Source organism: Natator depressus, chromosome 11 (assembly GCF_965152275.1).
Source record: "Natator depressus isolate rNatDep1 chromosome 11, rNatDep2.hap1, whole genome shotgun sequence".
NCBI lineage: Eukaryota > Metazoa > Chordata > Testudines > Cheloniidae > Natator > Natator depressus.
The window spans coordinates 28,389,895-28,412,939 of NC_134244.1; the positions used below are offsets into that span (position 1 = coordinate 28,389,895).

Genomic DNA, 23,045 nt, shown 5'->3' on the forward strand with positions numbered 1-23,045 from the left:
AATTAAGTGTGGTCCTCATCATGTTAAAGATGTTACCACATGTCCCCCTTTAAGACTTACTGAGTAACGTGGCAACCAGGCAGCAACATTCACATTAATACAGCTTCAGTTACCAAGCTTATTGCTTTGAACATGTGCTTATACATTTAGCACTCTGCATATGCATTACGCAGGATCGAGCCCTCCCAGCCCTGCACACCCAGAACAATAAAAATGGAGGCCCAAGGCTTCACTGTAAGCAATGCATGACCTAGTCAGCATCAGAGGCCACCAGTGTGTCAGGGATGGCAGGAAACTCCTCAGGTTTATTTTTATTGTCCCAGGCTTGTGTATGGCACAGGCCTCCAGGAGTCATGTGCTCTGCCCATTTGAATAGGGATCTTGGGGAAGGCAGGTTGCTGCCGTTTGGTTGGCTTTGCCGAAGCAGACAGACCTGTCATATTTGGTGAGTCCTTCTTATAACACCAAGCTTTCTGTATTTGTTACGATATAGATTTGACCTGAAGACGTTGCCAGTAGATTTTGTCGAATGTTTGATGCGATTCTTGCCCACTGAGAACGAAGTGAAAGTGTTACGGCTCTATGAGAGGGAGAGGAAACCTCTTGAGAACCTGACTGATGAAGATCGGTTCATGATGCAATTCAGTAAGATTGAGAGGCTGATGCAGAAGATGACCATCATGGCCTTCATAGGCAACTTTGCAGAAAGCATCCAAATGCTGACACCGGTAAGTGAGCCACAAGCGATAGAGCAAAATAAATTAGCGTTGAATGAATTCTAAGGTGTGCAGCCATTAGGGCTTCCCAAGTGGAACTCAGGTTGACATTCCAACACTCTGCATCACTTTTTAAGATACTTAGAAGAAACCTTTTTTCTGTTTTACCTCACCATCTAGGTATAGCCGATCAGAAAATTTTCCTTGGAAAATATTTTCAAAGAGAAAAGAGGAAAAAAAATCTCAATCAAAATGTTCACCAAAAAAACTGTTTCATGTTTTTCAGTCAGTTCTATATCTATCTTAGGGTTAGGAATTTGACTCTAATGACCACAGTTTAGTTTACGCCTTGCCTCATGGGCTCTAAACACTACATCCACAATGATTTTCAGGAGTCTAGCTCTGTGAAGCCAAGTACCTTGGAGTTGTGTGGCGTCATAAACCCTTTGCAGATCCAGCAGAGATATGTTAAAGATAGATGGAAGATATGAATATCATGATGAATCATTGAAGTTCTTGAGAGGAAAGGAAAAAGAAATAAAACCAAATCAAACCAAACAATTTTCTAGCTATGATTATAATTTAATATTGTTATTGCAGTGGTGCCCAGTGTCCTTGGATAGGGCCAGGGCCCCCCAGAATTGGTGACATCAATGCTTTTTAAGTAACCCACTAGACATGATTTATAGCATTTCCATTCATAGCACAGAAGAGAGTGACTATAGTATTTAATAGGTTACATTTTTAATTTTTAAAGATTGTCATCTAAGATATGCCTGCAAAATTTGTGCATTTGTGTCTGCAAACTCCACATCTCTGTATGCAAATACAGGCTCAGATTTTACAGACACAGTTTAGATGACAGTCTGTGTCCCAAAATGTTCATAATGCTTCTTTTTATTTTACACTTTTAAGAATTTAAAAGTGGTTTTAATATAGAAATCATATTGTTTGACTCATTAGCTGAAACTGACGATGAGTTAATGATGTCCATGCTATCTATACTGGTGTCTTCCTAAGGCCTGTTCCACATAATTTGATACATCTTTCATTGTCATAAAGAGCATGGCACTGTAGAACCACGCCTGCATTTTATTTTATTCTACATTAAGCCTGCAGTGCATGTGAACAACTTGAAATCCATACACAGAGGGGAAGGAGAATATTCATGTCAAGATCCCCATCGTGCAGATCCAAGAGTAGAATTTGAGTGCTGACTTTTGCCTTGCATTTAACGTTTTATATGTGTTAACTACATCTCTTCTTATTTGCTTTTAGCAACTCCATGCAGTAATAGCAGCATCTGTCTCAATAAAGTCATCCCAAAAGCTCAAGAAAATACTGGAGGTAAATACAATTTTATTTACATACACATGTACTTTACATGAGATAATCAATGCTGTTCCTCCCCACATACTGGAATATATCTACCTGCTTCTGTTAGAAACTCACCATTCAAAGATATCGAGTGGCATGCATGTGTATTGACTGTTACCCCTTCCTCTCACTCTGGCAGATAATCTTGGCGCTTGGTAACTATATGAACAGCAGTAAAAGAGGAGCAGTTTATGGGTTTAAACTACAAAGTTTAGATCTGGTGAGTAGAAGAATGACAACTTGGCTGGAAGCTAGCTTTGGTGGGGAGGGTGCCTGCTACTCAGTTCTTCACCTCCACCCAGTTCATAAAAAGAAATGTTAATGACAGCCTTGCAATGGACCATGCATGTCATTCAGTTGAGAGACAAGGTGGGGGAGCGAATATCTTTTATTGGACCAACTTCTGTTGGTGAGAGAGACAATTCATTAATTAATTGGAGGACCTGTGCTTAGATGGTTTCTGGCTTGGTGGAAGAAGGGTGGTGATGGGATAGATGGGTGAAATAAAAATAGAAGGGGTTCAGGGGCTGTAGTGAAGGTTTAAATGTCTTCAGTCATATGTGACATGAGATTGACTGCTAATCCATCACAACTCCAGCTCAGAGTTTGGGACAATTATCAGTCACTGCCAAAGACAACAGACAGTATAGCAGATCAGGTTGGCTGTGCATTAGCAGAGCTGTATGGGGAAAGCTCTCACAGCATCAGCCTGCACTCTGCCTGGCTTTAGCTAGTACTACCCCTCACCCATCTGTCAAGAGAACTAATGTTTGGCAAGTCCCACCCAGCTTTTAAAACAACAGGGGAAAGACAGATCAGAGTGAACAGGTGGGAAATAGCCAATGAGTAGATGCATAGTGGATGCCAACTGCATTTTAAAATATGACTACATTGAATAGTAAGAACAATTTGATTTGGGAACCTGCTTACTCCCATGTTAGTCTCAAAAGACGTGCCTCTAATTTGTAGACCAAACTTTCTCAGCATTCCTTAATTATTTTTCTTTGTGTTTCCCCATCTAATAAAGTATCAGTTCAGTCAACAGATAATTTATAGCCTGGCCTTTACCACACCTTAATCCAACAGTTTCCTTGCCTTTTGCTTGCAGCTGTTAGACACAAAGTCAACGGACAGAAAACAAACGCTGTTGCACTATATATCCAACGTTGTGAAAGAGAAGTATCACCAAGTATCCCTCTTTTACAATGAGCTTCATTACGTGGAGAAAGCTGCTGCAGGTACTGTGACCAGTGTTGCCCTTGTTAGTATGTGAACCAGGTTCTGATGTATTTTATTCTCCTATCCCCATGAGCTGTTCAAGAGAAAGATCGGAAGTTTAATTTGTAGGACGGTTAGGACTGTGATGAAGCCCCTTTTTTGGGGATGACATCAAATGCAGGGTGCCAGATAAAGGTTGGATAAATATGAATGTAGAGGATACATTCATGTCACAGAACTATTATATTTGACGTTTTTATACTTTTATTCTTATTTCTATTGTGATAACACCTAGAGGTGCCCGGTCATGGACCAAGACCCCATTGTGCTAGGCACTATATGAACAAAAAAATAGGCCTTACCCCAAAGAGCTTACAACCCTTAATACTTTAAAATGGGTCATCGAAGAAACAACAGCAGCCACTCCCTTAGGGAAGCACCAGTTGTTTGGATTAGAATTTGCACTGTTAAAACAATACAAAGTTAAAAGACTACAGATCAACATTAGTATTACAAGCACAATGTGCTCGTTAGCTTTCCACAATGGCGTCTAATGTCTGAGGTCTGCTGTAATAGGAGGATACCAAGGAATCAGTCAATGGAGCTAGCTATCAAGGACTCAGTAATGCCATTGGATGTCAGCTGTAAAGGATTTTGAATATACTTGCAGATGTATGAAAGCAAAGGATAAGCATGGGACCAGCACAAGATCTGTACACAAGGCTCTTTGATGGTAACTTTTAAAGCAACCACTGTGTAAATTAGACTTTCCCAGGTCATGGCTCTAAGACTACCTGTGCATTCAAGATACTTTTGATATAGATGTCACACTTAATTGTAAAATATTTCCGTGGTCTTTTGTTGTGGGCAATAGTTCACGTGCATCCTCTTCTTTCATTTGAATAGGGATTATGGAAGCGGCATCCCCACTCTGCGTCACAAATAGAGTGGGCGACTAATGTCATATATTTCTGCAAATATTTATATTTCCCCCATGCTTGTATACCTTTTCTCTTCATTTTGGCCATGCTTGTGTACCTTTTCTCTTCTCTTCTCTATGAACATGCAAATGACCAAGTTTTACTGGTCCACATGGTCTCAGAAAGTGAGTTTCAGACCTGTGAGAGTGAGTATTCACAGACACCAAACTTCGCACTCTTCCCAGAAGTGCTGGTGTGACATCCAGCCAGCAAACAGATGCAATGTAACCTCTCAGTGTGAATACCGAATACTTGCAGAGAATTTTTCAAGATCAGTATAGAGTTTAAGAAAATGTGAATAACAAATACATTTCAGGACACTGATTGTGAGCTGCTTGTGGATATTACATAAGTAGAAAAAGAGCCTATATTTGTTGAAGAAGCTATTCAGCATCAGTTACACAACTGTAATCTCAAATGAGCAGTTTAAATTGCTGTCCAGCAGGATTCTGATATTTAAACTACAACTCGTTAGCCTTCAGTAGATTTTAGGAATACATTTTAAACACAGGGAAGAGAAAACTAAGTGCTGTGTTCTGTGCATTAGTGGGTGCTCTGTATATGCTGTGTGCTTGTATGGATGAAACTGACCCCCATACAAGAGTATCTGAACAGTCAGTTATTTTCGGTGCTACCATTTGGAAATGCACCAAAGCATTTATGAATTTTTATCCCAAGCTAAGACAAGTCAAAATCCTGATGAGCAATTTCTAATTATACAGGGCAATCTGTGGCTTAATATTTACCAAGTTACCAACTCTGAGATCCTGTGTTATGGCCTGGATTTATGAAACACTTCTCATTAAGGAGTTAAGAATGTTTGAATTTAAGCCTACAGTAGAGTGTTTGTGTCACTCTCGCTACAAAAACACTTCAGCATTTTTGTTTATTTCTTAGTGTCCCTTGAAAATGTCCTGTTGGATGTCAAGGAGCTCCAGCGAGGCCTGGACCTGACAAAGCGAGAATACACCATGCACGACCACAATACAATGCTGAAGGAATTCATTCATAACAATGAAGGAAAACTAAAGAAACTGCAGGATGATGCAAAAATAGCCCAGGTATACTTTTTAATCCCAGTCCCTGCCAAGGTGACGTAGAGACCAAGCAAGAAGAATCTGGAAACCCAGGAATTCCTGACTGTTCAAGAGGATATAACCTTCAGCAAACTGTAGCATGGCTGAGGAGATTCAGGGTTACTTGAGTTCCTCTCCAGTCTTTACCAGGGCTCACTGAAGTGATGACATTATATTGAGGTTATTACCTACTTTCCTCTCTATAGTCATCATCTAGCCAAGCTATGCATATTTGCTTATATTAATATTTCCCTGAAGTCCATCCTCCTAATCAATATTGTCACTCTTCTCTAAACACTTCTGTAATGTTATGCTATTTCTCCTCTGACAAACCTTTCCAACCACCCTGAGAGAAACTTTCAGAAGTGCAGCTTCCTTTTTCCAGGCACATTTGACTCTCTGAAATTTGCTGCCTACAAATGAATTACAGCTGCAAAGCTGAGCACTTCTGCCCAATTTACTATGTGTGCGCACACATCACGTCATGCGAGGTGCAAAGATCTCTCACATTTACACCCACAGTTCATTTTGTGGATACACAAATGCAGATGCAAATCTTGCAGGTACAGATTTCACACCCAAAAAGGGAGGATGAGAATACATCCCTTTACGACATTCTGTAAATGGGCAATAGGTCGTTTTTAAGATGCGAAGCTGAGTGAAAAATGTGCTTCTTACAGGATGCCTTTGATGATGCTGTGAAATATTTTGGGGAGAATCCCAAGACAACTCCCCCATCCGTCTTCTTCCCAGTCTTTGTCCGATTTGTGAAAGCCTACAAGGTAAGCAGACATACATTTTGCTTCTTACTACACTTCCGAATATGGCAAGTCTGCTAAATGTGGCCCATAGCTTTCTCCAGTGCAGCTCACAGCTCCCTTCAATTGAAAGGTGTAACCTCCTGAGCCTACAGATCCCAGAATGACCTGTGAAAGAGCACTGCACAGCAGTGTTGTGGGACATAAAGTCAACCAGCAAAGGGCAGGGCAAGTAATTGTCTCAGGATTTTACAGAAACCAGGATAAACCACCATTTCAATAGGATTGACCAGCGCCAGGCTCGCTGGTCAGTCTTTGTGTGGGAATCTAGCTCCACTGCCTTAACATTAGTGTGAATCATGCAGCTGAGTATCTATGCAGTGCCCTGAAAGTGCCCCCTCCGGTCTTCAGTGGCGGCAGTTATAGTCACAAACTCGTTTTTGCAGTAAGAGATAATTCTCTTGTTTAAAAAAAATCTCAGAGTCCCTTCATTTGTCGTTGTTTGCAGCTCTAATGTGGTTTCTTGGTCTTTATGCTAAACAGCAAGCAGAAGAGGAGAATGAGTTGAGAAAGAAGCAAGAACAGGCACTAATGGAAAAACTTCTGGAGCAAGAAGCATTGATGGAGCAACAGGACCAAAAGGTATGAAACAGAGCACTTTGGGACAATATTACTGGAATATTTTGTCTCTAAGGTAAGGAACAATCCTTTCTGCCCTCTAGAGATGTTTGAGAGGACATACAAATAAAACTTCTGCTGAGGGTTAGAGCAGGCCTTTTGGTGCCTTTTCATAATTCTCAGCTCAAGATAAGAATTTCATAATTCTAACACTCTTTATGGTTTGAATTTTGGTTTTACAATAAGGGTTTAAAAATAGGCAGGTGGCTTTTATCTTTACCAGCCAATCTTATAAGAGGAAAAATTCCAACAGAAGAGCATAATTCTGAATTTTCCCAGCGTGCACATCTCGGCAGGCCCGTCGTGAAAAATTTGGGGCTCTGGCACACCATGTTCAAAGGGTCCCTACCCTCACCCATCACACTTTATTTACACAGATGTTACGGACGTTTTAGGAACACCCCTCCAAGCTCACGGCCCTGATACAACTGTTCCCCTTTTTCCGTCTTCTCATTGGCCCTTCATTTCAGTAACAGGCTCTGAGAAATTAGGTTGGAATAAAGCATCTATGCCATGCCCTTACCAACAGCAGCTTTGTGCCTTAGCTTTATAAGGCATTTTCCTAGGGTGTTGTCTATATTCTGTACACAGAACTTCTGTTAACTCTTGTATTTATAAACTAACATGTAGAATGCCTTCAGAGAAACTATCCCTACAATAGCCTGGTGGTAGGCCCCACTCAAGGGATGCCCTGTCAGAGAAATTACCCCTATAATATAGTCGCAGACTCAGCCTAAGGATGCCATTTTATAGGAACCTTTTTCCCAGCATGCCTTTCTGGGGCTGGCCCTTTAAATTTTATCAAATGGAAACAGCTACACCCCTAAAGTAGCCATTTTGTAACTAGATGCTACTGCTTCCATGTCTTTCTCTTCCAGCTCTCCAGTCCCCTTATCTCCAGTCATGTTTTCCCTTTCTGATGCTGGAGGAAATGGCACAGTCTCTCAATCCTCTAATGCTTTACAAAGTTAAATAAATGGTAGAAGAGGTGGAGAGTGAAATTAAGCAAGGGGAATGGACAGATTTGGCTGCTAGAAAAAAGAACTCGCCATTTTGACTTCCTTTATGGGTTTAGACAAATCACCTAACCTCTCTGCCTTGGTTTCCTTATCTATAAAATTGGAATGAGACCCAAGTATTAATATTTGAAATTTAATAAGATGGTATTTGGTGTCTTGCACATTTGAGAAAAGGAAAGGAGGACTGCAGCAATGCCCGATTGCAGGCTACTCCTTACTGATCTTTACTCCCATTTCCTTTCAGTCTCCTTCTCATAAAACAAAAAGACAGCAGCAAGAGCTAATTGCAGAGCTACGCCGACGACAAGTCAAGGATAACAGACATGTGTACGAGGGGAAAGACGGTGCAATTGAAGACATTATAACAGGTAAAGGAGCTTTGTTCACAAGCCTCAGTGGCTGGTTCACCGACATCATCAAATTGTGGCTGTATATAAATCTCACCTGAACTATTGTAGAGCTTTACAAATCTCTTAACAGGTATGGTTCAAATATAGTTTAGAAAGCTGTTTCCAGTGCTGTGACTGAAATAAACAAATCCTTGCCACTGGTGTGTAACAAACCAGACCCCATAACTAGCTTTAATGTGCCCACTTTCTGCACATTTTCCATATACATAGGTATCTGTCAGATACCCTTTGCTTATTTCACAAGTTTTTCTTTCAGCATGTTGTCATGACAGACTTAGTCCCTATGCTCAGCAATAGAAAATTCAGTACCCTGGCAGACAGTACTGCAGTCTCTGCATGCCATACAAACCTTTCCTTGCAAATGTTGCCACAAACAGAATGACTGATGGTTAACGTTATTTAAGAGCTTGCAGTTCATTAAAAAGTACTAACAGTAATTACCTCATGTTAATACACAGCTCAGGACAAATCATTTGGTCATACCTGAATGATTTATAGCCCTGAATTGTCATGGTTTTACTGCTTTCCAATTAGGGTAGATTAATACTTTGCACTTGCCACAAATTAAAATTGAATACAATAGTGGCTGGGTGTAATTTATAATAATAGCCAGAGGTGATCAGGACACTGAGCAAAAGATTCCTGTTATAGCAAAGTTGCTTTTTAAAATCTGTTTTTGTTTAGGGTCCTTTTAATTTACATAGATGTTCTGGTAGTTTATTTTTATTTTGGTGCATATTCTGCATCCCTGGAGGGGAAAGGGCAAAATCTTAACAGGTTGATGATTTTAGTGGTCATCCATTTCGCTTGCACCAATGCTTAAGAAAAAAAATCTTTGGGCCAGATTTCCTTGACCATATTTTACATTACTATCTTTTTCACAAGGTTTTCCCAAAAGTGAGAGAAGCAATTTTGCCACTTAGGGCGTAAAAGGAAGCTAAAGGCATATCTGTCCTGGTTGAATGCTGGGTTGGAACTTCTTCACTACAGCTTTCAAGATAGTGCACACCAATATTAAGTTGTAGGCCTTTATTGAAAGGACACAGTCAGTGTAATAGCTAGTCATTTTCAATAATGAGTTAAAAGCTGTCTCACATTCTACACCTCCGCAAGGTCCCACTGCCAGTGGTTGTAATTTTACAAATCACATTTTCCCATTCAAAAATAGAGTTTTAAACCTACTCAGGGAGAAACTGACCATGTGAGAGGCTATGAAGATAACCATATGCAAAGGGATATCAAAGTGCTTATAGCAAAAGTGGATAAACAATTATCAGACATGAGTGTTATTTTTAAATTGGTGGTGTCTCTTTAGACCCAGAGAAAAGCTTTACTTGACCAAAATCTATGAACCTTAATGATCTGTAGTCACCACCAATGATGGCACACTCCTCTCTGGATTAGATTTTTATCACCAGTGAAAAATGTGAAATTTAAAAATGGTTATTTGGAACCTACTTGGAATTTCTTTCTCCCCAAAGAAACCCAGCTTAGTACAGCCTATTGTGATTAAATAACTGATCAGAACATGTAAAACCATCCCAGGATGTCCTTAACAAAGCACTAACAATGTACTAATGCAACAGATCTTTGCTTCTTACTGTGTTGTTTGTCTTGTTTGGCTGTTATTTTTCCATGCAGTGTTGAAGACGGTGCCCTTTACCGCTCGAACTGCCAAGCGTGGCTCTCGGTTTTTCTGCGAACCTGTTCTCACTGAGGAATTCCATTACTAAACTATTACTCTTTCACACCTGATGCTCTTAAAAGGTTGCTGTAGGTTTTTGACGTTTCTCCATTTGTATGGATCTCAGGCAGGGCCACATGAATGTTAAATGGATAGGAATGTCTGGTGTCTACTTGGAGTTGTATTTTATGTCATCACGTCATTGCACGTTCTTGTATTTCGATTGTCTTGTTATATCCCATCAACCTTGCGCATGACACTTTTGGCTATCCTCACATTTCAAAGCCACCATTGAGCTACATGACATATGTCATAGAAAAGCAAGTGATGGAAGTCACAGAATGCTACTTATAGAAATGCAGCTTTCTTGCAAATTGGATGCTACAGTTTACAGGAGGGTTAATGGGTCAAATGCAATCATAAATGTGACAGTTCACCTGGTTTTTCTGTGGCATTTCTTCTGGGTTCTAGAAGTCCCCTTCTATGTGAAGTGCCTTATGTAGTATGCATGCAGTAAACTAGACTGCTCTGTTGGGAAGCGGAATTGCAGTGTGCATGAGCTGAGCTGAACTTTCATGGGCTTTGCTTCCTGACTTGTAATCGTTACTCATGATTATATATGTGATCTGGGGATTTTAACCAGCACTTGCATGTTTGTCTGCACGTATAAGGAATAAAATGTACAAAATCCTCTCTCATCCTGTCACATCCACATTTATTTTTCAGTTCCATGCCAACTTAAACATGATTGGAAATACCTATTGAACAAACAGAAACAGAGTACAGAGGGTGGCTACATGGATTGGCTATCAGTAAAGGTGGAAAAAAAAAAATCCAGAATGATTCTCCCTCTGATGAGGGTGAGACTGGGGGCACACTCTGTAGTGTCGTGGCCATTCTGAATGCTGGTTGCAGACTTGGACTTCTGGGTCTAGTCATGGCAAAGCTGTATTAAATGCAGTCTTAGAATTCATTGGAGCATTTTATGCTGGATTCCTGTTTGGTCAGAGCCAACTTCAGAGGATTGGATGAAGAGAACATCTAAGTATGGGTATGAGGGAAGAAACTAGAGAAACAATTTTGTTCTCAAAATTCTATAGCAATCACAGCTATTACTGATACATATTGGCATGTAACTGGATATATTTACATCTTGTGGTGTAAACTGTATAAAGGGTGTGTTTAACACAGCATGTATCTGTTAACACTGTTGTCTTTGTTATTGGTTCTTAATCAAAGACAACAGCATTTCATTTCTTACTTCTGCAATGTATTTTTATGAGAGCTTCTTAGTAAGATTGCAAACTATAATCAGCTCAATAGTTATTTTCTCTTTCAAGATAATTGCTGTATTATCTTCCTGGAGCCAATCTTCAAAGCAGCTTGGAATTTTGTTAGCGAGAGACTAGGATGGCCATCTTGTCCTTTCCTTCCTGTTTCTAACCTCCTCTTGTAGCCTTGGCCTCATTCCCTCTTCTTGCTCTCTTGGCTAACATGCCTGAGATTTTTGAACACTAAGTTGAGTTGCTCTTCTTTTTCCATCCCATTTTTTATTTAACCATCATTTTGTGTTTTTTTTTTTTCTGTTTAGCCCTAAAGAAGAATAATATCACTAAATTTCCAAATGTTCACTCGAGGGTAAGGATTTCTTCTAGCACACCGGTGGTGGAGGATACACAGAGCTGGCAAGCATCACTTTTTACTTAGCTTCCTCCTCTCTCTGTATGCCAGACAAATTGCTGATAAATATGACTAAATGTAATACTGGTGAGAGTCCAAAGACATAAGGTACACTAAAGATTTAAGAATGTCAGTGTCCCTTAAATATCTATTTTCACACTTGAATTATATGGCTGGGTAGAGCATGGGCTAAGATGAACTACATTGCTGCTCCCAGGGGAGGCTCATGTACAGTCACTGACTTCCATGTGCATCTTGACTCCTGATTCTGGGTTTCTTTCTCTCCCCCCTACTACAGATCTGCAAGTTTTGGGAGTAAATAAAGCTCTAGAGATACAGTAATGGCTTCAGCAAATGCCGAGAAATTAAAATAAGGGACAGCTTTCAAGCCTTTTTGGTTTTAGAACTTCCCTTGAGTTGGGTAGGTGTGTCTCTCCCACTATAGCTTTCCTAACAGGTACAGTGGACTCCCAAACTTCTCCCCTTATTGCCATTTGGGAAGGGTGAAAGCCCTGTCCTCTCTCCCTGGCTCAACTGTCAGCAAAAGAAAGGGCTATACATCCAGCATTATGATTGACCAACAGGGGACAGATGGAAAAGATGCCAGATGTTTTTCATATAAAATGAAGTGACCTTTACCAAACTATAAAAGATGATTGAATCATAGGACTGGAAGGGACCTTGAGAGGTCATCTAGTCCAGTCCTCTGCACTCATGACAGGACCAAAAGATTGTTTGACATATGGGGGGGAGGGATAGCTCAGTGGTTTGAGCATTGGCCTGCTAAACCCAGCGTTGTGAGCTCAATCCTTGAGGGGACCATTTAGGGATCTAGGGCAAAAACTGGGGATTGGTCCTGCTTTGAGCAGGGGGTTGGACTAGATGACCTCCTGAGGTCCCTTCCAACTCTGATATTCTAGGATTTGAACCAAGAGTGCTTACTATGACTGGTGCCCCCTTTCCCTGGCCCTTTTTTCCATTTTGGCCAAAAATTTTGGCCCCTCCAAGTTTGCCCAAAATAGTTATCAGTGTCCTATGCCCCATCATGCCCCAGAGCTGTTCCCCAGCCTGGTCTGCTGCTGTCAGGACTGTACTGCACAGTGCTTCAGGGGCAAGTGGAGTACACCTAAGAGATAGGCAAGAAGCTGCACAAATCCATGTGCAGGCAGGAGCAGCTGAGCATCATGCATTGTCTGCCCCTGCTGATAGTGTACACATGGTTGCGGGAGCCAGGAGCTGCCTTTAAACAAAACACCAACCAAGCTATGACTTCCAAAAGCCATGTACATTAAGATATGGAAAGGGCTTCCTGTACCCCAGCCTCACTGAAATTTCCTCCCTAGCAGAAGAAACTTTCCCCCGTATTAGGATATCAAGGGACATACTAAGCATGCTCAGTATAGCCCCAGTCATCATTCCCAAGAGACCTACTTCCATAAATGGCAATCAGGACAGATAGAAATTACAAGGGGGATAAATTTGGGTCATAATCTGACTTCACTGGGAATGGGTGGAAATTTAGCTGGTCATGCAAGCATGAAGTCGTCATTGTGTGGCTGCAGCCACGTGGGAAAGTATTTTTGGATCCTCGTCAGACTAGTAGAAATGGAACAGAATAGAACCTTTACATTTTTACGGTATAGTAATTGTCTAGTATCCACTTTTTCCATGTTCTTTTTTTTTCCCCAAAGATAAACTTATAGAAGGCATAAAATCATTCTTGCTTCGGAGAGAACCATTGAAAACATTATCCTACTTTGAGTTTTTATTCAGCTTCAAGCCCCTTTCAGAAAAATTTTACTGATTAAATTACGATTCAAGTGATTACATCTAAAAAAAAAATCTACTTCAGCTCTGTTGATTCTAATTGATGTTGCCTTTCCCAATGACTTTATTACAAATAAAATTATAATCTCCAGCAAAGCAGAAGAAAAACTTCAAACGTGACAGCATGAATCTATTTAGACAAGAATACCACCAGTATTACCTTTTTTGGTGTTTATTAATAAGGACAAATCATATTTGTTTAATTCTCAATGGGTTTAAAGGCCCTTTACTCTTTCTACACAAGCTGCTTTGATTGGCTGCCAGAAGGACTTTCTTTTCTAAACAAATGACATTTAGTTTACCTGTTTCTGATATCCTATTTCCTTTTTGCAGATCTTAGAAACCAGCCATACAGACGAGCCGATGCGGTAAGGAGAAGCGTTAGGCGACGCTTTGATGATCAGAACTTGCGCTCTGTAAATGGTGCTGAAATAACCATGTGAGCTGGAGATTTGCATGTGAAAAGTAGAGCGTGTGCTTGAATGATACCTTGTCCATGTGAACTATATGTGCTACCATTTAATTATAGCCTTGAATACAGTAAAATTACCTTCGGAAGGGCTTAAAGACATAGAAAATGCATAGGAACGTAAAAGTGATGGGCTCTCTACTCAACCATAGCTAACAAGTGCCTAAAAGTGAAGTACCTGCTCAAATTAATCAAAGCAATAGGACTTGATTTGATTGGGTACCTTTTTACACCAATACATTATTCAGTATTTTTAACCAAAATGTAAAATACATGATTTTTTTTTTTTATTACATGAAATTTAGTGATTGGTCTTCAGTGGCCCTTCTTGATTTCCTGACAGGTTGTAAATAAGTAATACTTGGATGCAATCTGCTGTGGACTTAAGCTTTTCAATGCATTCCTGTCCTGTCCACTAAGGAACTAACCTTGACCTTCAACTGCACTTATTAGCATTTTTTTATATATATATATTTAAGGGCTTACCATGTGCAAGGGGGAAGTAATTACAAAATGAACTGTACCTTTCAACCATACACAAACCCCTGACTAATACAAACGTGTTAAAGACATAATTCAGTGAACACAAGGTTTATATCAAATGAACACAAACTATTCTTCATGTTCAGCTTCTGCTTTTTGTATGCCAGTGTGCAACATGGGATAAGCAGTGAGGGATAGTTGGGAGGGTATGAATGCATTGCGAAGATATATGAAACAAGAATGTTGTATAAGACTCATTTACTATGTTCTTCAGATAGAGGCAGCTTTTGAATAACGTGTATTTATTAATTAGCACTAAGATATTAACATCTCATTAATCAGTATTAGGATTTCTGAGGACCATTACTGTTCAGTTATTAACTCAGTGAAATAATCTTGTGCCCTGCTGAGAGAGGACTTTAATACCCCATGTATAAGCTTTAAACTTGCATCTGCATTGAGCAAGAATGGTAACCCAGTAAGTATGTTTTTCCTTTGACAATCGAGTTCTGATCACTTAATACAAAGGGACATTTGTTGTTCAAATGCATCCCAACTTCTAAATTCTTAGTTTTTCTATATTGCGTTTTACACTTTAAAATTGAGCTTATCGTATTAGGCTTGGTATCATGGAATTTTATTTTATCCTACCATGGCAGGGCTCTTGATCTATTCCCAAGTCAAGAACTGGACTGATGCTAAATTTGTACTTTCAAAAGAAGATACATTTTGCTTGTGGCTTACCGTTCCTGGTAGCATTGCATCAGTATGTTAATTGTAAAATTTATTGTATAGTATTTAACCACTGAATTTCTTTTCTTTTATGTTGTGCTTTATGTGAACCACTGGTGAAGGTCCCATTTTCCTTGAATAATGTGTAGTTATATGAATCTGTTTTTAAATGTACAGATATTTTGCTACAAAATCGGTGCAGTTTTTTATGGTTTTTACACTTCTCTTTAATTCCCACTTTAGCCTCTGGGTAATATTGTAAATATTGTTTAAAAAATGCAGCCGCCTGTGCTATACAATCTGAATGTTATTTTAACTTATAGTTTTGTTTTTTATATTTAACTAAATGGACAGTTTGAGGCTCAGTTACCACATTGACTGCCACTTACCTATTTACAGAAAGTTTACATTAAAACTGCCACCTATTCTCTCATTTACAGCAGCGTGTACTCAACATGCGAAAGAGAACATGCCAAGATTGCCTCTTTCTTCACTGTTAGTGACAAAAGAGTTTTATTCTGTATAAGAAAAAATAATTTGGCAACGTAATTTAAGTACATTTATTAGTCAAATGGGTCAAACTCGTAAGCTCAGAAGCTTTTTATAACTTAACTCTAGACAGCAAATAATGTTACCATACAAGTGGACTGTAATATTGGCATGTTCTCTTCGATGTTTTTCTAGTAATAGACCTGCTTCTTAGCAATATTAGAAGTGTTTTATAAAAGCAGTTCATGTTACTTTTCTGGTCTGTTCATGGCATATGATCAAATAAACTATTTACACTACTACATGGTAATCCATGGCTCTTTCTTTGGTGTGTTTATACTACATTTTTATGCAGAGGTTGCTAGCAAATGGATCATGATGATGGAACAACTTATTCTTACAGAAATAATTGTCACTTATATCTGAGACTGAGGGGGCGGGGGAATCACAAATTCCAGGTTCTCTCACTAGCTTCTGCCCTGTGCCACAACTTTTTGCAAAACTTAAGCTGTCTCATCCTATGATTCTGTATTTTTGTTCTGGAGAGAAACACTGCACAACAAAGCCTGCTTAACCTAGCCTCACAGACAAACCATAATAATGACAAAGATGGAAAGGAAACTCACCCACACAGCACCCCATTCTGTGAAGCTACGATTGGTCCCATTTCCATGCTAACGTTATTAAACATAGGCAATAAACAAAGTCAACTCAGGTGGAGGTAAGACACTCATTAGAAACCTCAAACTTTGGCTAATTTTCTCCATTCAAGTCGGCGGACTTACACCAGGAAAGAATTAAGACCATTTTCTTCGTGCTGTTCACCTTAGAACTCCTTTTCACCAGAGTGCGTTTTGCCAATTTTTCCTACCAAGCAATAGTTTCTTAGGACCCTGGCTGGGTTGGAAGAAAACGAAATTTTGTGGCTTTAAAAAAACTTCTCCTCTTTTGTAGCAACTGCAAATATGATGAGCAGAGACAACTTTTTTTTTTTTTTTTTGCAGGGAGTGGTGGTAATATGGAGTCACAAGACCTGCATTTTACCACTGGAGACTCTCAGTAGCTACTTCTGCAATATCCTGTCCAAAATAAACATGGTTTATGCAGAAGTAAAATTCACCAATAAACGATTCAGTTAAATCTGCTAAATCAAGCCGTTTATCCTGGTTCTGGCATTACAATAATCACAGAAAAGCTTCTGCTCTGAGCTATTCTAACAGTCTCAAGATCAATGAACAAAGGAAGTTCCTAGAGTACTTTTCATACAGCATTTTCCTCTCAAAACACAGGATCTCTGAATAAGAGTAACAGTGTACAAACTCACTCCCCCCCCCCCCATATCATTTAACATTTACAAACTCTTAACAACCCATGTCCTCGCACCCCTCCATTCACAGACCTCATTATATCTCCACTTAGGGCTTGTGAATGGGGGGGCCCCTCCATTTTTAATTTACAAAAAATACACATTTTTGGCTTGCAACAAAGATCCCAAATGCTGTGGATTTAAATGTAACAGTTTAAAAAAATGTATTTAAAGTAAAAGTAAAGTGATTCAGGCAGTATTTGTCTTTAGGCTGGTCTACACAGATTTTGTACCCCTTTAACTCTATAGGTATAGAATCTACTATATGGTAAAGCAGTACAATTCTTTAGTATGCTTGTAGATAAACTAGTATAAAGTCCTTCTAGCTGCGTAACTTATTTCCAATCTAACTACATTTGTGCTCTGGGGTTTTACTGCTTTATACCAGTTTTTAAACCAATAAGTACAAAAACTGTACTCTAAAGCAAGGAAGTGAGATTATATTAAGGACATCACTATTCTGGGAAATATCAATATACAATATGGTTATTTTATAAACACTTCTACTTTTCAAGGTAGGTGTACCATAAACAAAAAACTTAAATACCTTAAAATGTTTACTCATCAGTCACTAATTTTCATAAAGTCTTACCCTGGTCTAACTTCCTTGATAAACATTTCAAATCCTATACCTTTTGATTAACAAGCATTTCTTATTGTAGTACAATTGATAATAGATCTTGAGACACTGTCATATAAAAGAAAAAGAATTTGCTTTTCTCAGCACTTTCATGCATAGTTCAAGCTGCTCTTTGAGTATAAGGTTTGTATTTACCAAGGCTCAGCATCCTCACCAGCAATCCATATCCCGTGAACAGATTTAATTAATATCTGAGTAAGAAAAACAAAAATCACAACACCTAAATAGACAATTCACCCCCATGACTTTTTTTCTTCCCTTCTTCCCCCATCTCAAAAGAAGATTTCCAGTGATGCCAGGCAAAAATTCATTATGAGAAATACACTGCAAAAGAATAAAAATGTTGTAGCACATCTATTTACACAATATTTCTGCAGCAAAATTTAATCTATTAAAATAATAAGAATAAAATGGCAGACAAGTTATTTATGGTGGTGGTGAATACATTATGCCATAAATGTAATAAAGGGCATAAGTGATAACACAATTTAACAAAATGTGGTAAAGCTCAAATTTAAGAGAAAACCTCTTGTAACCAAACCTTAAGCCCTTTTTCAAAAATTTAAATTTAACAAAATAAATACCCCACCCCGCAAAAAAAAAAAAAGGGGGGGGGAGGGTGGATTCAAGATAGCCCTGCAGAATAGGCAGATTCAAGTGAAACTGACTACAAACAGGAAAGCTAACTTTCAGTTAGTCAGAGTTAGACTTTTAAACATTCTTTGTTTTAGTAATCAATAGCATTATTAATAAAAGGAAAACTAAATTTACTTTGCCAGTAATCCCTATAATTTCAAGACAACTAGAGAATCTGAAAGCAAGGGATTGTGATAGTCTTTCTTCTTCTCAAAAGGCAAGACTGAATTTTGTTGTTGCTGTTTAGGAGTAGATGGGAAGTGTTCTGCCTGTGGGTATTTCCATCACACAAGGAAGGAACAGTCCCATCCCATCTGCAAAAACTTTTTTTTGAAGGGGGAGTAGATGGGAGGAAAAATACTTTTTTCCTCAAGATCAGAAAACAAGCTGTGCCTTGCCAAAACAGATTTAAATGAGATTGTATTTCCTACTGGGAAGATTTTTGCAAGATCTGATTGAGAAATACAAAAGAAATACATTCCATTAGAATAATTTACAGTTACATTTTTTATTTTTAATGGAAAAATAAAGACAAACCTTTTAAAAGTAATATTTACTTAGAAACATGTTTCTTCATGTATACTATGCTAGGCAATAAAAGTATTTTACACAAATTCTAATGTGTTTTCAAAACCATTATTACCTGTCAAAAATTCTAAACTAATTTGCTACCTTTAACATTTCCTCAAATCTCTGTCAATGTAAAACCAAGTATTAGACGTGATGAACTGTGTACTATCACCCCAAAATTTTGTGTTTTGTTTTTCACTATAGAGTTAACCTAATTGTTACAATACCAATGTATTTGCTTTTTTTAAAATATAAACACAAGAAAGTGAATTTTACAAGGTTAGCAAAATATATATATTTAAAATCTAACTAATTTTATATAGCCATATACCCATGATCAGCGCTCAATTCCTGACACACAGACTAACCTGCAACTTTCCACACTTCGGATAGTTGCTGGGCATGGTGCAGAAATATGGAACAGTCCCACTGCCAACATTTTAGTTCATTTGCAGTTTTTTGGATACTTAGCATGAAACATTATATATAAAATACAACGTATTTGAATTCTTTACCTCAAACCCTACCTTGGCAAAAAAGTCATAAGGTATTTCTTCAGTCACGAGTGATTCACAGGTATGTTACGTAGTGATGGATGACTAGCGTTTCTAATGTTAGATGTGTATACTGAATATTCTTTAGTACAAAAACCTGTCATTTCCTTCTTGAATATAGCAGACCAAATATGTCTCTAACCAATATTTTCTTTCAACTGAAAAGTTTCAGTCTCAAAGAGCAACCTTAAAAAGTGTGACTCACTTACCCATCCTACTGAAAATATTCTGTGTGAATGCTGCAGTTCTAGGCATTGATCTTAAATGGGCTTTTTAGGCATTCATGTACTGGTAACATTTGTCATATGTATTAGAAAAAGGGATTAATACATTGAAAAGGAAGCTAAACTCTGTGCACAGTCTTCAAAATAAAAATTGAGTGAACACATGTTGCTTAATTCCATCAATCAGAGCTGTACAGAGTATTTAAAACTAGAAATAAATACCAGTACACGCTAGAGGACAAAATTTAATAATTGATAAAAATGTACAAAAATATTCCAATCAGAAAGGTTTCAGAATGTGTACCACAGTAGTCAATACTTGTCACTGAATAGGGAAAGTAGAACTTTTCCTCAAAGCAAAACTGGTCAGAGGCTACCAAAAAGGAGGAAGGAGGGGGAAAAAAAAAAAAAGCTGAATTTTTAAAAACAATACTAGTTTTTTTTTTTTTTAAGGGTTTTTTTTTTTTTTTTTTTTTAAAGAAAAAGGTTTAGAACATTGATTTTCTACATTAATATTGCAACGGCTATTTAAAATTTGGTGGTACATTCTTCAGCAGGTCCTTAAGGCAACATATTGAAATTAATTTACAAGTTGATTTTATGTTAAATTTTCTTATCAAGATAAATGCTGAAATAATGCCCTCAGCCATTTTAATATATATATATCAGGTTTTACTTTAATAAAAGTGGTGGCTATTTTACAGCAGCGCCCTCTAGTACCACTGTAATGAAGGGCCTAGCAGACTTCCATCGTAAACACCTATTTGTAAGGGTTTAAAACTTTACCATAAAAATTCACTCCAAGATGAAACTTGACATAGAAAGTCTCAGCCAGGACGTCACATTTTTTGTTTAATACAAATTATCAAAACCATAAGTTTGGCCAGTAATGTAGTGCACAAAGCAATTTCCGTTTCTGGTGCTTCTCTGTACTACTATAAATCAAGAAATGGATTCGTTATTCCCTCTCCATTTCTCTCCTCCTGCCAAAAAAAATTAAAAACAAACACACAAAGACAATTAAACCACAAGAAACTACATTTTGAATCTTTCCAAAAAGGAAATTTAGCTTGTCTCCACTGGCCTGTAAAAACAGGTTTAGCACCTTTCCAGAAAGAACTGCGTTTAAGACATGGATTGCTAGAAAGGTGCTAAATACTTTCCCTGGCCAGAGTAGGCAGGACCCAGAGTCAGAAGTGAAACAACTTCCATTCATCAAAGGGCTCGAGGGTGTACAGAATATATATGCTACCTAGCAAGTCAAGAACAGAACTTCAACTTTAACTCTGAATTTCCTGTTTTTTCTAGATTTGATGCCAGGCCCTATAATGATATTACTTGAATGCATTTATTTATGCAGTATCATTAAAACCCACTGTTATTTCAACAATGGAACTCAGAATATCAGAACTCATGTCCTGAATTAGACATCAGTTTCTTTTATTAAATCCTACTGTAATGTATTTGGTATAAATAATGTTCTTATTGATCTTCATCCAGTTGTTCCAAGAGGGTTCTTCTCTGTTTTTCTAATTCCCCTTCGCTCAGTTCACTGCCAGATGTATCCCAATTACCCTGCAAAGAATACAAGAACACACCGTAATTCACCCACAGCAACTATTGCATGTGTTCCAATACTGCTTTCTGGCCTTCATTAGGAAATATAGCCAGAAAATCAAGGGAATACATTCCATATTTAAAGGAACTGACAAGTGAAGCAATATAGCATGAAAACATTTGCTGAGTTCTAATCCTACATCCCACAGTGCAATGTGTGATATACTTGTGTGCAGCTGTTCTCAGAAGATAAGCATCCCAAGGAGGGTCTAAACATTAGATTTCTTGTCACAAATTTTTCATCACTGCTATCAATATTGGTAGCAACAGTGAAAGCACTGGAGTAGACAATGTTCTAGGTGACAGCTTGTGTTTTAACCACCATATTGTTTAACCCTGCTATGAGCAGGTCTTCACAAGTACTAGACCTGGGCCATAGTTTACAACACTAAAACATCTTCCAAATTTATGTCAGTTTCAATATTTTTTTTTTTAACTGAAACAGTTTCCAAACAAATAGAAACATCTTTATTTCAACATGTTTGAAACACATTCTGATTTTTTAGTTCAAACCAATTTTCATTTAAAAATTGCCTTTAATTTTATTAAATAAAAGACCCTTTAAAATTGTCAAAATCAAAATGGAAAATTTCAATTTTGTCAAGGTAAAATGTTTTATTTCACCCAAAATTATTTCCCCCCCCCCCAATGTTTTGATTTGTCAAAAGAAAAAAATAGTTATTGGTTTGCCCAGAAATCTATTCCCCCGCCCCCACAAATTGACAAACCCCCTTCCCCTCTCCTCCCCCCCAAAAACAATCAGTTATTCACACAGCTCTATTCAGAACACCAGCAGCTGTCTAGAGCCGTATCCACACTAATGCATCCACCATTAGTCTACCAGTAGAAACAAGAGTGGGCGATTTTGAGCAAAAAAGCCTAAATGTAGACAGGGCCTGACAGATTAGCTACTCTTGGGTCCATGCTCCCAACACAATATGTCCCCCACCCCATAGGATGTATGGTTGGGATTTTCAAAGGCGCCTAAGGGTGTTAGATGCCAAAATGGATTGTTCTGGGAGGACATATCCCAATGAATAACCACTATCTCTGTGGGGAGAAGGGTGAGTGAGTTCTGAAAGACTTCTGTCTGTGAAAGGATTGAACAACAGGGTACAGTTGCAACCTACACATCTCATTGACAGCATTACAAGATTCTCCCTCATAGGAGCCAACAGCGTTGAGCTTGATAGAATTTCTCATTCAGTTACCTAACTCCCTTAGTCTCTTTTGAAAATCCAGTCTATATAGTCTCCAAAATACAAGTTACTCAGAATGGATGCTATAGCCAAATGTGGACCCTGGAAGTGCTCTCAACAACATTCTCTGCCTTCAAAAAGCCCAAGAACCACTTACCTCCATTAGCACTCTCTTCCACCACTGGTCTAGCTCCAGTGCAGCTCCACCAGTGCTAAATCAACAGTGGGGAAAAGGACAACTACACCCAGAGATGAAAGATTGCTCCATCAAATCTAGTCCATCAGGTTCTAGACCAGGGTAGTCAATAGGTAGATGGCGGGGCCAAGTCTGGACCACCAAGCCCTTTTGAATGGACCTCAAAATCTTTTTTATTTACTTATTATCATAATTTTTTTTTAATTTTCTTCTCTGGAGCCTCGACCTTGACTATACCTTGACCAAGAAATTTGGACCTTGACGAAAAATAAGTTTTCTACCCCTGTTCTATACTAAAAGATCAACAATGTTTAAACATGAATACAATTGTAGCATGCGAGCCATGTGGACTATGGCCCAAAACCCAAATGTTTAAGGAAAGTAGTGGAACATCAGTGTACTTCACTTTCAGTTTTGGGGTTTTTTTGGCACCACAATCATTAAAAT

General features: G+C 38.4%; 2 protein-coding genes across 8 annotated transcripts in view; one reads left to right on the forward strand and one right to left on the reverse strand.

Annotated features, from left to right (window-relative positions):
* The window catches only part of FMNL2 (formin like 2), a 254,551-nt gene extending 238,661 nt beyond the window's left edge, over window positions 1-15,890 (forward strand). For 3 of the 6 annotated variants that reach the window (XM_074967354.1, XM_074967349.1, XM_074967351.1), the window contains 9 exons: window positions 494-728; window positions 1,995-2,063; window positions 2,233-2,313; window positions 3,202-3,331; window positions 5,189-5,352; window positions 6,048-6,149; window positions 6,669-6,767; window positions 8,067-8,190; window positions 13,757-15,890. In XM_074967354.1, coding sequence (XP_074823455.1) covers window positions 494-728; window positions 1,995-2,063; window positions 2,233-2,313; window positions 3,202-3,331; window positions 5,189-5,352; window positions 6,048-6,149; window positions 6,669-6,767; window positions 8,067-8,190; window positions 13,757-13,866 — 1,114 coding nt within the window. In that variant the 3' untranslated portion in view covers window positions 13,867-15,890. Of the gene's footprint in view, window positions 1-493; window positions 729-1,994; window positions 2,064-2,232; window positions 2,314-3,201; window positions 3,332-5,188; window positions 5,353-6,047; window positions 6,150-6,668; window positions 6,768-8,066; window positions 8,191-9,873; window positions 10,000-11,507; window positions 11,602-13,756 lie in introns of all 6 variants that reach the window. The other 3 variants (XM_074967350.1, XM_074967353.1, XM_074967352.1) reach the window with 2 other exon arrangements.
* Window positions 15,891-20,186: 4,296 nt separating this feature from the next.
* PRPF40A (pre-mRNA processing factor 40 homolog A) overlaps window positions 20,187-23,045 on the reverse strand; it is a 45,692-nt gene continuing 42,833 nt past the window's right edge. Inside the window, exon 26 of one of the 2 annotated variants that reach the window (XM_074967355.1) lies at window positions 20,187-21,161. In XM_074967355.1, coding sequence (XP_074823456.1) covers window positions 21,069-21,161 — 93 coding nt within the window. In that variant the 3' untranslated portion in view covers window positions 20,187-21,068. The remainder of the gene's footprint in view (window positions 21,162-23,045) is intronic. The other variant, XM_074967356.1, reaches the window with a different exon arrangement.